Source organism: Excalfactoria chinensis, chromosome 14 (genome assembly GCF_039878825.1).
Source record: "Excalfactoria chinensis isolate bCotChi1 chromosome 14, bCotChi1.hap2, whole genome shotgun sequence".
Lineage (NCBI taxonomy): Eukaryota > Metazoa > Chordata > Aves > Galliformes > Phasianidae > Excalfactoria > Excalfactoria chinensis.
The window spans coordinates 8470744-8486684 of NC_092838.1; the positions used below are offsets into that span (position 1 = coordinate 8470744).

At 43.1% G+C, this 15941-nt stretch overlaps 1 protein-coding gene across 4 annotated transcripts in view; it reads left to right on the forward strand.

Annotated features, from left to right (window-relative positions):
* GSG1L (GSG1 like) overlaps positions 1-8380 on the forward strand; it is a 58580-nt gene extending 50200 nt beyond the window's left edge. For 3 of the 4 annotated variants that reach the window (XM_072348740.1, XM_072348739.1, XM_072348741.1), the window contains 2 exons: positions 6153-6755; positions 7547-8380. In XM_072348740.1, the coding sequence (XP_072204841.1) occupies positions 6153-6175 (23 nt within the window). In that variant the 3' untranslated portion in view covers positions 6176-6755; positions 7547-8380. Of the gene's footprint in view, positions 1-6152; positions 6756-7546 lie in introns of those variants that run through there. The other variant, XM_072348737.1, reaches the window with a different exon arrangement.
* The last annotated feature ends 7561 nt before the right edge of the window (positions 8381-15941 follow it).

The following is a 15941-nucleotide window of genomic DNA, read 5'->3' on the forward strand; positions in this document are numbered from 1 at the left end:
AACAACCCTTTATCTCATTAGGTGTTCCAAAGGGAATAGAACCAATTGGTTCTATGCCCAGCCCTGTCCCAGTGCTTCCATTACAGGACAACAGCTACCTCAGTAGGTGTACTGACAGCTCTCTAAAAGCAAAATGCATGTGAGAAGTCAGGTACCTCAATCATCTGTTGTGCTTCACTCAATGTGATCATGCCAGTGTCCTCAACTACAGCCAATTACTACTGAAAGCAAACATGAAAAATTACATTTACTGCTGCTGCTATTGCTTAATACTTGAAAGGCAGCATTATACAGAATGCTAAAAGAAAAATAATCAGCTAGCCAGACAATGCTGCGCTCTTATTTGTAAAGATCATTACAGCATTTCAGTTAAAAGAGACATAGAACAGAGCAAAACCCAGATAGAAGGGTTGATAGATGTGAAATCCAGTCAGAAATTCTCTCTTTTTTTTTTCTGTCAATCATCACACTCTGCTAATATAGGAGTAGATCCAACATCATTCCCAAGCAACTAAAAGTTCCCTTTCTTTCCTCCTTCTACCTTACCCTCAAGTATTTCCCCAGAACATCCCAGTTCCCTGTTTCTGAGTGATATTTCAGGATATTCTTCAGACTTGCTCCTTCCTTTGATTAGCAGCTTTTTCTTTTTTCCTCCCCAAAGTGCATCCTTCTGGTTACTAATGAGTTGCAGATATCCAGTCAAGCTCATTATATTAGCTGCATAAGAAGTGCCATGCAGCATTGCAGCAAAGACATCAGTGATGAGGCTTGCAACCTCCTTGAGATAAGCAAGCATCATAATTTGCATTGATAGACAGACAGGCAGGAATAAGACAACATCTCCAGTGTCACAAAGAGGAGATTCCCCAGCATCACACTTACCTTTCTAGACACTTTTCTTTAGTCTTGGTAAGTGGACCATCATGGAATTGGGGTTTCTGAACTGCAGTCTGGGTGCAGGTTCAGCACTTGAAGAAAATCTACCTTTGAATGTACTTTGCAAACAAGGAAGCACTAAATCCGAAGATAGACAGTCAAGCCACAAAATACAGGAAGAAAACAGGAGAATGAGTATTTATCGCTAACATTACTAATAATGGTACTTATTCTAATGCATTTGTCTTGTGGCAGTGGCAAGGGGTTCCAGGGACAAGCCTATTGCTTTGGTGAGAAGGCAGCACTGCAAAGGGCTCATGGCCAGCAGAGAATATTAATGTCAAGAGCACAGCACACAAAGTGCCATGCTAAAGCCATATTGGCCACAGAAGCCTGCCTATATTTAGGAAGAAGACATTTCACTTTGGCCAAGTCTTCTGCACAAGACAACCTGCACTGCACTAGCAGAAGAAACATCAGCAACATCTGATATTCCAGTTCTTCACACAAAGGTTGTCCTGTCCCAGTAGAACAGAAAGGGGTAGAACCAGGAGTTATTTCCTGCTGTTCCCTTCACCTGGTACTCCCTTGCCAGCTGGCCTCACTTAGAAGTGCTCCAAGGCTGTTCTTATTTGGACCAAACAGCATATTAAGAACATTCACACATTCTCAGATCCCATTCTTTCTCCTATCCTTACAGGATGACAAAATAGAACATCTGGTCCTTCTTGAGAGATAAGGGCTTTTACTGAGTGCTTCTGTAGAGCAAAACACTAGAGCATATACATAAAACATTGAAAGGACAAGGCTGAGCAGTGGCAGAAGACAAACAACCACTGGACAGGAGACTTCAGAAGAGAATATTAAGGGCTGAGAGGAGCCCACAAGCAGTGCAGTAGCACAAAGGGCTTCTAGCAGCCCAGGCTGCAGCAGGAGCTGAGGCTGCCCTGCTGGTGGGGCTAGAAGTTTGGAAACGTAGCCATCAGCTATTCATTTCTCAGAAGCTCAGAGAAGCCTTGATCAGGCTAGTGCAATAGTCAGTCTTGAGAACTACGCATTAAACCATGTAATGTCCAGCACAACACTGTAGCTTTCCTTTAACAGGGCTTAACTTTTCCAGAGCTGGGCTAGGAAGTGTTGGGGAGTTCATCTGTAAGCTGGTATCCTCTCCCAGATCTGCTTCCTCTGCAAACATTCAGTGCTGGCACTTACTCATCTAAGCATCCCCAGTCATATCTTGTTCATAACAAGCTTACTCTTCCTACTGCAAACATCTATACACTATCAGTTGCCTATTTGCTGTTTTGACCTTCCAAGTCTCAACTTTCCCTGTCAGATGCACAGTCGCTATACAAAAAAAGATAGTTTCACATCAGAATATTTTGTTGTTTGCACCAAAAAATGCTCACTTATTACACTCCAGGCATCGCCTATACCTGACTTCTGACATCTCTATGCTTGCTCCACTTCCACTTTCTCCTTTGGCCTTCCCCCAAATCACTGGGCATTAAAACAAACAAGCCTGCTGCTCAGGGTCTGCAGGGAGGGTAGGTGAGGTACAGAGAGCAGAGGTAGGACATGGAATAGGAAGAGGCAGGAGAGATGGACATGGAGGACAAGGAGGGGTCTGTATGCTGGCAGAGCTGGAGAGGAGTCAGGTAGCTCAGAAAAGCCACAGGCTTAGAAGGAGGGAGAATATTTTCCATTTTACTGCTCACTGTTTGTGATTGAAAGACTTGGTTGTTATTTGAGGCAGATTAACCCAGGGTCCAGAACAGCACCTTTTCTTGTAGAAAACTGAAAGCCTGTTCAAAATGAAATTGGCATTTAAATATATATATATATATATATATATATATATATATATATATATACACATATACACAAAATCCTGTCACTGTTTTGGCAGTGTGGGTGTTATAAGAGGGTCACCTGACTGATACAAGGCCTTGAAAAAAAAGCTGTTTGTTCTCCTACCACCACCCTGCAGGCATGCTCCCACACCAGAGCTCTTCCACCATCCTCCCACCCCGGCTATCCGCAGTAAGCTTTGCACAACCAGCTTCACCATACAGCAAATTGTCATTTCTTTCCTACTCAAGTAAGGCCACCAGAACTCTACATTGAAAATATGGTAGAAACGATTCACTAAAATATGTTGCTTTTCCTTAGTTGCAAGAACCACAGAAGGAAGACAGTGCTAGGTTCTCAGGAAACTTTAGTACATCTCCAAATTCAGTGCTGCAAAGAGTACATTGCACAAGCTCAGCTGGAGAGGGCAAGGCACAGACGGCAGGCAAGGTCACTTTAACAACAGGGAACATGCTTGATATGCTGAGCAGCACAGGGCTGGGAAAAGGCAGACAACAAGGGCTTGATGCGTTTGAAATGTTGCTCAAAGTTGAGTCAAGGATTATCCTTGTGGAGGCACATGACAGCTGCAATCACCCTCCTATTTCATGTCAGCATTGATTTCAGCTCTGAGTCCTGCAATTGTTCCTGTAATTTATTCAGTTCATAGTGATTCACTACATGAAAAAAAAATCCCCTCTGATAAAGCACTATGGTTACAGATCTATGATTTGGGCTTGCTGTGCTGAAAGCAAAGGGAATTTCACTCCTGTCTTTAGACAAACCCATGTCCACTAGGAAGCTCCCAAGTTAGAGGTCTCAGTTCTGTCCTCATTTGCCTCTGCTAAAATTCAGACAGACATTTTGCTACAACAAGCTTCAGATTTCTTCCCAGGCCGTGATTCTGTTTCCATGATCAACACAATTAATATAAATTCAGTCCCCTGTTCAGCACTGTGGGCAGGAGAAGTTGAAGGATATCAAAGTAAAAATAAGGGATAGTTTATAATACTTGTTCTTTCCTGCAGCGCTCCAGAGAAAGGAACTAGCTTCCTGTAGAAATATCCATGCTATTAGTTGCAAAACTTGTTTTCTACTTATATATTATCTTCCCATAAATGGGCCACCACCTGCAGTTAATGCAGGACTTACAGAAGAAAACAAAAAACAAAGATAAAATCAAAGAATATCCCAAGTTGGAAGGGACCCATAAGGTCCAACCAGCCTTGTCCAACACTGCTAAAGATGAGATGAAGTATTTCAGGCCATATACGTGCCCAAGCAGCATTTCAACTACAGTGCATGTTGTATTTCTCATAATGTGTAGGCAGAGGTTGCAGTTCATTTCACGTTCAGACAGTTTTACGCCATATTTGAGGACAAATACACAACAAAGGAAGCTGCAGCACGTATCTCAGTCGGCTTAAAGCAACTCCTGCTATTTTCAGAATAAGTTTCTTACACGTATTTTCTGATCACGGGGTTTTGTAGCGAAGAAAGTAAAGTGTCAGTGACCTGAATCAAAGCCATGAGTCAACACATTTGAAAAACCTGTCCTGGAGTTTATTCTGTAAAATGACTGGAATTATCCTTTGAACTCACAGCACTGTCACAGTTGCTGTGTATATCATATTTCATCTGCAGATACCTTTTGGAGCTGAATAAAGCATGGAAGTATTAACTCCGAAGTTGGGAGATCTTCAGAGGTGTCTTTCTCAGCCCCCTCAGAAAACAAGTGGAGCAGTGTAGAAAAATTCTAGAGCTCTTTGTGAGCACCTGATAAGCCTTCACTTTTCTAAGACATTTCAGATCCTCAGATACTTGTATAAGAATGGAGCTACTCAGAACACCCAAATACTGAATGCCAGGAGGAAGCCTGCTGTACCACCCAGCTGCTGCCATTTTTTGTCTTCAGCATCTTTAATTACCCCATTGAGAACATCTTCCCGAGCCCTGTTCAGCCAGTTTTTGAAAGCGAAGACTTGTGGGGAAGGATGCTCTCCCTGATATAAGCAGTCTATTTTCCTCCCATGCCTTTTATACAAGTCAAATTATTCTGCCTTTCTGCAGGCTCTGTTTTTATTCGGTTGTTCTGTTACCTGCTGCTGTTCCTATTATAAAAATTCTAAGTTTGATTTAAAATTGTTATCATGCTGTGATCTAGCAAATGTCTTAACTGTTTCAGTAGCCCTGTTGAAGCCAATAGGTGCGAGGTGTGCAGTTTAGGGTCTTAAAAAATTAGGGTTTGATTGCACCCAACCCTGAGAAAGGTGTGGGCAGAAGTGACCACATAGTTCAGGCCACTGTGATACTAGCAGGAAAAGATACAGTGGATAGCCTGTAACACATCCAGCCTAGGATTTTTACCATCTTTCACCTCAAGAGGAATATGCATGTACCAGTTGCACAAGGTCTGAGTTGGTCACTGGCATTATTACATAGGTTTGTTATGTCCTTTGGTCGTCAAAAATTAGGAATCTGGTCTGCACACTGAGCATGCTCATGTTTCCCTTTGAGGAAGGGAAGGCATTTGTAGCTGAATTTGCTGTCCATGGGAACATTTTCCATCTACTGCAGTACATCCTTCTTGCTGGCCATCAGTCTTGTCCAGCTAAGCAAAGTTTAGCCATCGAACAAAATGCACTGGGACCTTCCCTTCTTCATAGCAGCCAGGAGAGAAGTGCAGGAAACAATTGTTTAGGAGAGGAGATGTAGCACTCCACGCAATTGGCATTTCAAGCACCTGAAAGACCCACACGCAGCATACAGTTCAGGGTGGAAAGACAAGTTTGTAGCACTCTGAGCTCTGTAAAAGAAGTGTCCTATAATGTCTCTACAGGAACAACGACGTCACTCTGTGCAGTTCTTCTATTTTTATCTTCTGCTTATTTATCCTGTTATTCACTGGGCAACCATGCAGAGCTATCAGGAGGGCAAAGCACATGGGACCAAGGTGAAGGCCTCTCTTCACTCTTTGTAGGGATGATCAAAGGCAGGCACTGAGGCAACCTGCAATCTAGGCTTCATCCCCTTGCATTCTTACTGGAATTTGTCACAATCGACACACCAGCAACTTTCTGCCTTCCTTGTCCTTTCCCAAATACCAAATGCTTGCTTCTCACTGAGCTGTATGACTTTGAAAAGGAGAACACTGATGTGCCAGTGATTACTCTGATGATAGCTGACGATAGCTTAGTTGGCACCCAGGAGGAACTGGTCCTGAATTTATGTGCCTTATTCTTAAACATTCTCAAAACTCTTGGTTATCAGAAACAAAGGGTTTTATACTGAGATGAGAAGCAAATCAGGCTATGGGAAAATGTGACTATGGGAAATAGACCTAAGACTGTCTTAAAATAGAACTGAAATTGCTAGAAGCAATTAGCCCTGTCCAGATGAAAAAGTGTGCTTTTGTCTTTCCTCAGGGCTTCACAACACCCAGCTCTGAACGTCACTAGCACACAGAGGAACAGGAGTGACCATAATGCTCAGAAAATACCCCCATTTGCTATGTCAAGCTCCTCTAGCAACATATCAAGCAGCTCTTCGCTTTCATCAGAACCAACCTGCCAGATCTCCACGGTTCAGGATCAAGCCCAGCTGGACATTGTTTCCATCTCTAGGTTGGCCCCAGGAGAATCACCAAGCCCTCAACCATTTGAGCAAAGAAATAAAAGCTTAGCAATATCATGTTCCAGCCAATGCGGTACAAGGACTCCTCCAGCATCTTGCCCAGCCAGCCCCAGGCTCAGTCTAACACCCAGCTCAGCCAAGCCTCAGCAATACTCAGACTCCTCTCCGGCCAGTCCAGGGACCAATGCTGCTTCCTTCTATGCCCTCTGTCCTCAAATAGCACACAGCTTGGAAGCTTCAGCATCAGATTACACATTGACCCCAACCAGGAAAAGCACAAGGCCTCCAACAACGACTCCTGAAGACGGTTCCCAATCTCCTGGCTCTTCTAAAACTGGATTAAGAACTATAGGAAAGGGGTTTCAATCACATCTGGAAGATCCTGATCATGAAAGGTACGTATTAAGACTACACATGTTTAAGTCTTCACATGATTATCAAACAATTTAAATATATTTTATATTTACGTGTTTCCAGTGTTTGTTTTCCTGTAATTACCCTATACTTCTACTATATCCTGCGAAAAGACCATATTTTTCATTCATTTATTTAACTGGCTGGACATGAATGAAGATCATGGCCAGGCCAGGTTGTCACCCTTAGCTCTTTGCACAGGGCAGTTTAAATGTGGCCTCACTTTCTTTCAAATGAGAAACCATCTCTCCCCACATTATTCACAGCCACCTAGGAAGCAAAACCATCATGATACAGCTCAGTGGTGGTGGCATTACTACAGATGAGCCATAGAAACATTAAGGTTGGAAAAGATTTCTCAGCTCACCAAATCCAACCCCAGCCCACCCTACTGTGTTCAGTGACCACATCCCAACATTACTGTAACACCTCCAGGGACGGTGACTCCCCACCTCTCTGGGCAGCAGTGCCTGCATGTCACTGCTGTTTCTTAGAAGAAACTATCCCTAATATCCAACCTACATCTCACCCTACCGCAATTTGAGGCCATTACCTTTCATTCTAAATTGCACAATCAGGACCCCAGCCCCTGCAGCAGCATAGAAAATACATTACTCTTAGGAAGTCTGAGAAACAAGGGCTGGAGATGGCACTCAGTGACATAGCAGGTGCCTCCCATCCCAAACCTCAGGTTCCATACTCTGACCCCATACAAGTCAGACTGATTTCACCCCACTGAGTTGCACACCGTGTCCACCACTTCTCTTGGCAGGAGATTTGTAACCACAGAGGAATTCCAAGCCATGGAGAAAGAACTAGAAGATGTAAAAGACGAACTGAAATGCTTGAAGTGGAAAGTGAGACACATTGGTGAGACTGTGCAGCCCCTGGCAGAAGACAGCAAGCGCTACAATGGCTACACTCTGACAGAGCTCAAGGCAATGGTGCAGTCTGAGGAAGATCCTTACAAAGCTGCACACAAAATCCTGACTGCACTATTCAGTGACGTGTACTTGCTGCAGCACTCGGTCACCGAACAGGCAAGCAACGCCAGACCTCTGCCCAGGCCCAAAATAGATCCAGAGTTGTACACAGTGTATTGTGACATTCTGAAAAGCATATTCCCTGGAATTAGCAGCCAGACCTTGAGGGAACAGACACAACACATGCAGAAAAGCACCTAGAAAGAAGTTCAATAACATCAGAGTGCACAGAACCTTCTGCAAAGTGGGAAGTCCCTTACGATTTTTGAGCACTGGACTGTGGTGCATTCCACTGGTTGAGTCTATCCCTTCCAGGAACGAATCATCTGTAACACCTTGGTGAGCTCTGAGCCCTTCACATCACCTGATGAGACAGGGTGGGAAGACGTTCTGCATACTTACCATATTTTAGACAAAAAAAAAATGCCCCCTTAGTGTCTCTTTCTGTATGTGGATGTTTCCTTGTTTCCAGCAACTACAAATGCTGCCAAAAGAATTGAAACAAGGCATCGTGTGCTCAAGCAAGGGCCTCCCTAACCCCAAACAGACCTACCAACCAACCAGCATCTGGGTAGTTTCTATTTTCTAGACTATATCATTCATTAAATGACATTACTTGTTAGAAAACTACTTGTCCTATTTTTATTTCTTCTTCTTTTTTTTTTTTAGTATAAAAATACTTTGCATATCCAAAAAATCAATCAACAATCACCATTTGAATACACACTGGGATGGAACATGAACCACATAGCAAACCACCTTCCATGCACAGCAACATCCTGGGTTACATGGGAAGAAAACCCAGGCACAGCAACCTGGTCCCCACTGTAGATAATTGGTGAGCCAACACATAAAAGCGTGCAGAAAGTCCTTATGTCAGTTCATGCATGATAGAATAAACAATCCACAAGCAAAACAGGTGAAGCTAGGAGTCTGTGACCTCTACTTTCTCACCCCCTGACAACTGCACTGACTGAATGGTTCACAACTCTACTTTGCCTTCACATGGCAATAATGCATCTCTGGTGCATTTCTTCCCCACTTGGTGCTGGTTACCCACACCATTTGCCATACAGCAATCCAGTGCCTGTGACACAAGCCTAGGACCCTGTGGGGCTTACCTGGCCTCTCTGTGGAGACAAGAACACCTATCCTCCCACATGAGATTTTCAGCATCTCCTTTATTTTCTCTATGGCCACCCACTCCTAACACAACAGAAGGGTGAGGGCTGAGTGCCTACACCTGCGGAAAGAGTCCTCTTTGGAGAGTAACAAAACTGAGTCAGCACAATAAAAATAAGATAGCAGTATCTGCAGTGCATGAGCCAGAAAGAAGTTGTTGGCTTTCAATCCTAACATCCTACTGTGGCCACAAATGTGTCCTGCTACAGATATAGTCTGCCTTAAGACTTTAGGTCTTGCTGTCTTGACTTGTGCTTGACTGTGTAATTACTCTGTTAAAAAATATTAATCCATTGTTCTTCTTGGACAACTCATCCTGATCCACACCATGCCTACCTTGATCCTTAGTTTGAATAAGCCTTCTCTCTAAAACTTTGTCACCTCCCCCTGCATAGAGACGGACAGAGAAGGCAATCAGACACACAGGGAGAAATCAGTCTGCAAATCCATGTTGTGTTCCATCCTCTTCTCCATTAAACTACGTAACAACATTTTTTCCCGCTTCACAGAATCACAGAATCATCAAGGTTGGAAAAGACCTAGAAGATCATCTAGTCCCACCATTACCAATACTTCCCAGCTAAATCATATTCCTCAATGCAACATCCAAATGTTTCTTGAACACTTCCACGGTCGGTGACTCTACCACCTCCCTGGGCAGTGCACTTAGTACATACTTTCAAGCCTGAAGTGCCAATACTGAACTAAGTAATTTTTCTTTCCTTTCTTAACTTTAGACATTACATTTGCTATTCTCCATCCATACCCAGACTCAGAGATTCATTAGTATTACCCTTACCCAAGCAGCACACTCTGTTATGCATTCATTCCTGTGTGCAACCTGAGGACCTGAGAGTACTGCACACACAGCTTAGACCAAAAGCCTGCCTTCCCCTGTGTCCTTCCCTAGGAGCCTGGTCAGAACCATGAGGACACGAATACTGTTCTCAGCCTTGGGCAATCTTTTATTTGCACTGATTGATTGAGTTAATTAAGCAATCTATTAATATTCATCATGCTATGGCTCAGTAGAGTTCAGTTAGCAGAACAGATCCTACAGAAGATAAGTTATGCTGCAGAGAAGTTCCTGATCCACGCTGCTTACACAGTCAGAGAGTAATTTAGGCCTCTGGTTGACTGCTGGAGGTCAGCAGGTCCAGTTGCTCTATCAGACAGTATTTAATAAAAGAAACTAAGTTATAAAAGATACGCTGCAAAAAGTAAGCTGTAAAACTTCATTTAAACAGTTATAGAACCAACCTGTACTGGAGCCATTGGTAGATCCGATCCACAATAGGAAATCTCAAGGAGTTCTGTTCTTCCAGAAGCACTGCACCAGGAGATCACCAAGGTGTAGAAACCTCATCTACATCTGCATCAACGAATAAGGAAGATAAATGGCGAAGTTCCTGCGACACAGTTTTGAAGGGCTGCTTACCATGGTTAGATCACGCACTGCTGATTCACTTTTTAGACTTCTCATGAATATTTCTAATGCATAATTACAGTCAAATTCGGTCATTAAATCATACATTTTATGACCTCATGCTTACCCCTTTGTTCTGTTAATAATAATACCCCTGCATAATGTGAATGCTTTTCGCAAAGTCCAACAGTCCTTCTGGTTTATGGCTTAAAATATAGCAGAACTAGTTCTAGGGAATGTCAGCTTCTTTAATATTCATTATCAGCATCATCTTTCCTGAAATACGAGTCACAGTGCTCGGGCAGCATCATTCATTACCATTAATCCCTTCTCCATTCTGCTCTCCTTACGTGATCTCTATGCATTTACATACCCACCTCCCTTTGCACAATCCAGTACAACCTGACTGGACAGTAACTTTCACATTGAACCTACCATCTCTGCTTCCCAAGGTGAAACCATCTCTGGAGATCTCTTTCCATTTCTTGCATTCATGAATTCCTACAGGGGGTTATTTTTCACTATGAAAAATACCACCTGCACGGGGGTCTGACACACATCCAACCAGTAGAAGGGCTATGGAGGGAAACAAGATCTGAAGGACCTCAGACACAAGGACAGAATACACACCAATGTACCCAGGTATCCCATTGAGAAACACAGATGATCTTGATTTCTTGCAGATTTGTTGTGAAGAGTGCATTTTTTTTTTTTCAGTGTCCCAAAGAGAGTGATTAAAATACATATCAATGTCTTGCTGGGTCAGTGGGTTTTGATCAGATTCCCATTTTTGTATTAATATTCAGATACATTACCATCCCAGAGAGATGAATAATAGAAGCTATTTCGTTCCTCTGACAATATTAAACATAACGAATAGGCTTACAACCATCCCGCATCCTTCTCCATGAATTCTGACTGCAGATAGATCTCCTGTTGGTAATGGAAATGTCACTTTGATTCATCTGTTCGCCAACCAATCCTTACCAAATAATTTCCAGTATATAGCAAGCGATCCAAAAACGCTATTTTGGAAACAAGCCAGAAAGTGACATTCATTGTAGATTACATTTTACCACTGTTTAGGCTTAAAACGTTTCAGGGAGCTTTGCTGCTTGCTTTCTTCTTAGCAGCGACTCCAGTAGAGCACAAGAGAGATAGATCATGAGACTTCTGCTAATTTGCAAATCTAAAATTATCATTGGAAGACCGAATTTATTATCATACAGCTAGATGATGACAGAAGAGATGACCTTTCTGTGGTGCCAGATGTCTTATCCATGCTGACCAAGGCCTTTAATCAGTGAGAGAAAGTATAAATTACCATGTGTCGCGGGGAAAAAAAGTGTGCTATTCATAGCCAAGTATTAAAGCAGGCTGCCCAGAGAGGCTGTGCAGTCTCCATTCCTAGAAGCTTTCAGGGCTGAATGGGATGCAGCCCCGTGTGACCCATCTGATCTCCCAGCTGTCCCAGCTTTGAGCAGTACATTGGACTGGCGACATCTGAAGGTCCCTCCCAGCTTCAATTACTCTGATTTTGTGACAGTGTCACATCTGACTTCAGCTTTGCATTGCTTTTCTAAAAGGCTGGGTTCTGTGCCAGCGTTCAAGACCGTGTGCAGACTTTTAGGAATGTAAATGTTGAATGAATTCGCATATATTTTGTGTGTGCGCAAATTCCTTACATCCTCAAAAAAAACCTCAAAAATATTTTGGTAACAAATACTGTTGCTACTATGCAACCAAATGAAAGGATTTACATTCTACATGACCCCTATCAGCTGGATTAAAACTAAATACATAGCAAATTTAATGATGCGGATGTATTCATGACTCCCACAGAGATGAGATTCTGCCTATGCTACTTACACAGAGAGCCTTACACCAACAAATAGCAAACATCAGTATGACCATGTATAGAAAAAGATTCTAATAGTCTAAGATGCAGGATGGAAAAAGACCATTAAAAACTACTTCAGCATTCCCCCAACCCCTTTTCCATACTATTACCAGCTCTCACAACAAAGGTCCTCTCAACCACTCTCACAGCTCACCGAGAGCTTTCCTCTGGAACACACATGACAACTCCTACACAGCACCCTGATGGTAAGAATATGCTACACTGGGTCAGATGGATTCCACCTTGCCCGGTATCATGTCTCTAAGCCAGATGGTTAGAAGAAAACACAAGAGTTAAGCAGCATGTATATTTTTAACTAAGGATCTTCCTACATTCAAACATTTTTAAACTCGGGGACTAAGACAGCATCTATTATACATTAGTGATACTAGTAGATTGCTGTTTGTTGGGTGTCCCCACAAAGCTGTCAACTTTTAGTAACAGTAAGCATCTGTTGGTAAAGACATCCTCAGCCATCTGCTACATAAGGACTCTTCCATGTTCCAAACCTGGTCCCTACTCAGCATTAGAAGAGAGAACAAACAACCCATCTCTCTGCCCATGCATTTTCAGACTGCCACATCACCCTTCTTCCCATGCAGTGTTGACAGTCAACATCTTAAAAGCCTGTAAGGTCCAGCCTGGCAAAGATAACTATCTAACATTAATGATTTCAAAAGGTTTAAAAGTGCGCAATTGCAGAAAGAGGCCCGAAAAGTTTGCAATGAAAAGGAGCACATAGCTATGAATAAACAGGCACTACACTTGCTAATCCACACTCGTGAGCAAGCAGGGATGGCAGTCATCGGTGTCTGATCTCAGCTCAGCTTGCTGGCTGACTCCTGTGAACCCTCTGTAAGGCTGTACTGGTGCTGCCTCAGCCCCCATCCTCTTTGAACACTCGTCTTGCTCAAGATGAAAGTTCTTTCCTCACTAACTGACAACAACGTCTGTCCTGGCTGCCCCCTCACACTGCTATCAGGCAGAAGAGAAATCTCAGTGAAAAAGATGAAAGGGCTCAACTGCTCTCGGTACATTACCTTTACAGCAGGGACCATCTCTTCTCCCAGACATAACGCTCCTCTTGGATGAAGAGTCACTTCCAGGAGAAGCCTTCAGCCAGGACAACTTCTGTTTTTCCCTATCCTTATGCCCACCACTCACGCTTTCTGTGTGAGCCTTCTCTATGACTTGGAGGTCTGTTCAGCCTGTAACACTCAGCAGGGTTCATGCTCTCAGGTGACAGCAGCTGAGCCTCAGCCTCTTCCCACTCCTTACAATGGCAGTGAAACAGCGGCTAGATACAAAACCTGAAATAAAGCATCTCTCTTTAGAACTGCACATACTGCCTCTTCCAGGGCCAGAATTCCTACAGGTAGGAACTGGTTTCTTTGATGAGAAGACTGATACTTAGCTGTTTCTTATTTCTGAGTTTCTTAAGCATTCCGATACTCCCCACCTGAGCATGCCTAGTCCATCATGCTGAACTTTTCAACAAAACATTGGGAAATGCTTTTTCCAGTTCAAACTTGGTGAGCTGAAGGATATTCTGAAACAACAGCTCACATATGAGCAAGAGGAAAAAGCAGGAAAATACTTGTATCTCTTTCTCTCCCTAGGTTTAATTTCCCCCAGAATCTCTGTTTTCTTGGGAAAACTACACAAAATCTACGTGTGCTGATAAGTCCAGTGAAATAATAAACAGCCAAACTGAGTTTAGTCGCACCTAATAGACCTTGTGGAAGTCAGAACCTAAAAGGCAAGACTTCACTGAACAATTTGGACCTTCCAGGAAAATTTAACCACCAGCATACCTGGAGAAAGCTGTTAGCAGATTCGGAGGCCATTTTTCTCCTAATCAGAGTTAGAGCAGTGAGTACAGAACCAAGCACTGCTGGGAGTACTCCTACTGTGCTGCTGGTTATTGGAATGGTCAGTCCTCTCCTTCAGCTGCTATGAAACAGAACACTAGAGCCCAGACAGGTAGAAGGCCTGTAGCTTATTCCTCCACTCCCCCCCTTTTCCAGTAATTTCTAGGTCAGTAAGAAGGAAGTTGAAATTTGCAAATATTTCCTTTTATGACTGGGTCTGAACACTGCAGCACTTCCTAGGGTCCTGAGCCAGGGTGAATGGAGCTGATGCTGTTAGACAGGGGTGGAAAATTGATCTCTTCCCAGCAAGATTTAGAGGCCAGTCAGACAGGAAATTACTCCAGATGGGCACTCTGTCCCCATCTCTCAGCTCTTCCTGCAGCTAGGAGATTCACTCTATAATTGCTTTTTTAGTCCACATTTTATCCTCAGCTGACAGAATTCCATTAGGGTGATACAAGCTGCGTGATAAAGGGATGTTTGTGTCTCACATGGGCTGTAAGTCATTTCTCAGCAAACAAGCAAACAGTCACAGAAATGGGTAAAGAGACCACTGAGCCAGGAGCCCTTCTTTTGATCTGAATACAAAGACCACAGCATTCAAATGGAAGCAAACACTCCTGCAGTATGTTCCATTCCCCACTGCTTCCCTCGCTTCTCTCTGGAGGAGAGGCATCAGTGTCAGCCCACACCACTGCTGGTTTAGAGACTTGCTAACATACCAAAACCTGGTAAAATCTGTGCAGGATCAGGAAATCTTGCAGAAAACAGAACCAACTAAGCAGAATGCAGCAGTGTAATTTCATGACCAGCTTCTCATGGAACTCCTCCGGTTTCATCCTCCAAGATGAGGATGACTCTCCTGACTCAGTAATACTGGAGCTTCCACGTATCACGTGTTATCTCTTACATTGAATGCTTCATTGCTTGCTCCCTGGCTCACACGTGGGTGCTTCTCAGCCACAGAAATGAAATTCTACTGGATTACACTACAAAAAGAAAGGCAGAAATTGGAAAACAAGTTGCAAGCCTTCCAAGGCATCTTTGGTTTCAGATTCCATTTCAGACTGATTAAAATACTTTTTTACAAATCAAAAACTACACAGCATAACATTTGTTTCCTCACAGATTATTCCTTTATCTTCTGCCCGAGTGGGACGAACTCACCATTTTGATCTAACCTCTGGGAAGCCACTAAGCAGGTAAAAAGACAGCAACTATGGCTCAGAGGTTTGTGAGCGGCTCTGAAACTGATCTGGGCTGAAGTTTAATAATTCCTATTCAAGAACTCAACCAAAGTTCTTGTTAACTGTCCTGTTTCCTTTGTCATGCTTTTGATAATGTGGAAAGATGTGTTACTGCTGCTTGAGAACTGCTTTTGCTGGGACTCCAACATTACTTGACACTGGCTAAGGTACTTCGCACGAGGATGTTCTTAATCACATGCTTACTCTTCCCTCCTTAAATGCTTCTCTCACAAAATCATACCTGTAACAAGTTAAAATAAGTGAAAAATAATCATTATTTTCCCCCCACTTCGCTATGGAGACAATTCTTGTAGTTGGAATACATAGAACTGATTAGGACATTAAAACACCTTTGTTACATAAAGGGCCATCATATCTCAACTCATCAGGAGGGCAAATGCTGCTATTTCCTACACTATAGAGACAAATTAAGTACTTTTTAAGCATTACACTACTTTCTACATATGACTACCCAGGATCAAGGACTTCATCAGGCCTCACCTTAGTGCCATACATCATCCCAGAGCAAACCTTCCTTTCAGCCAGAGGTACTGCAGA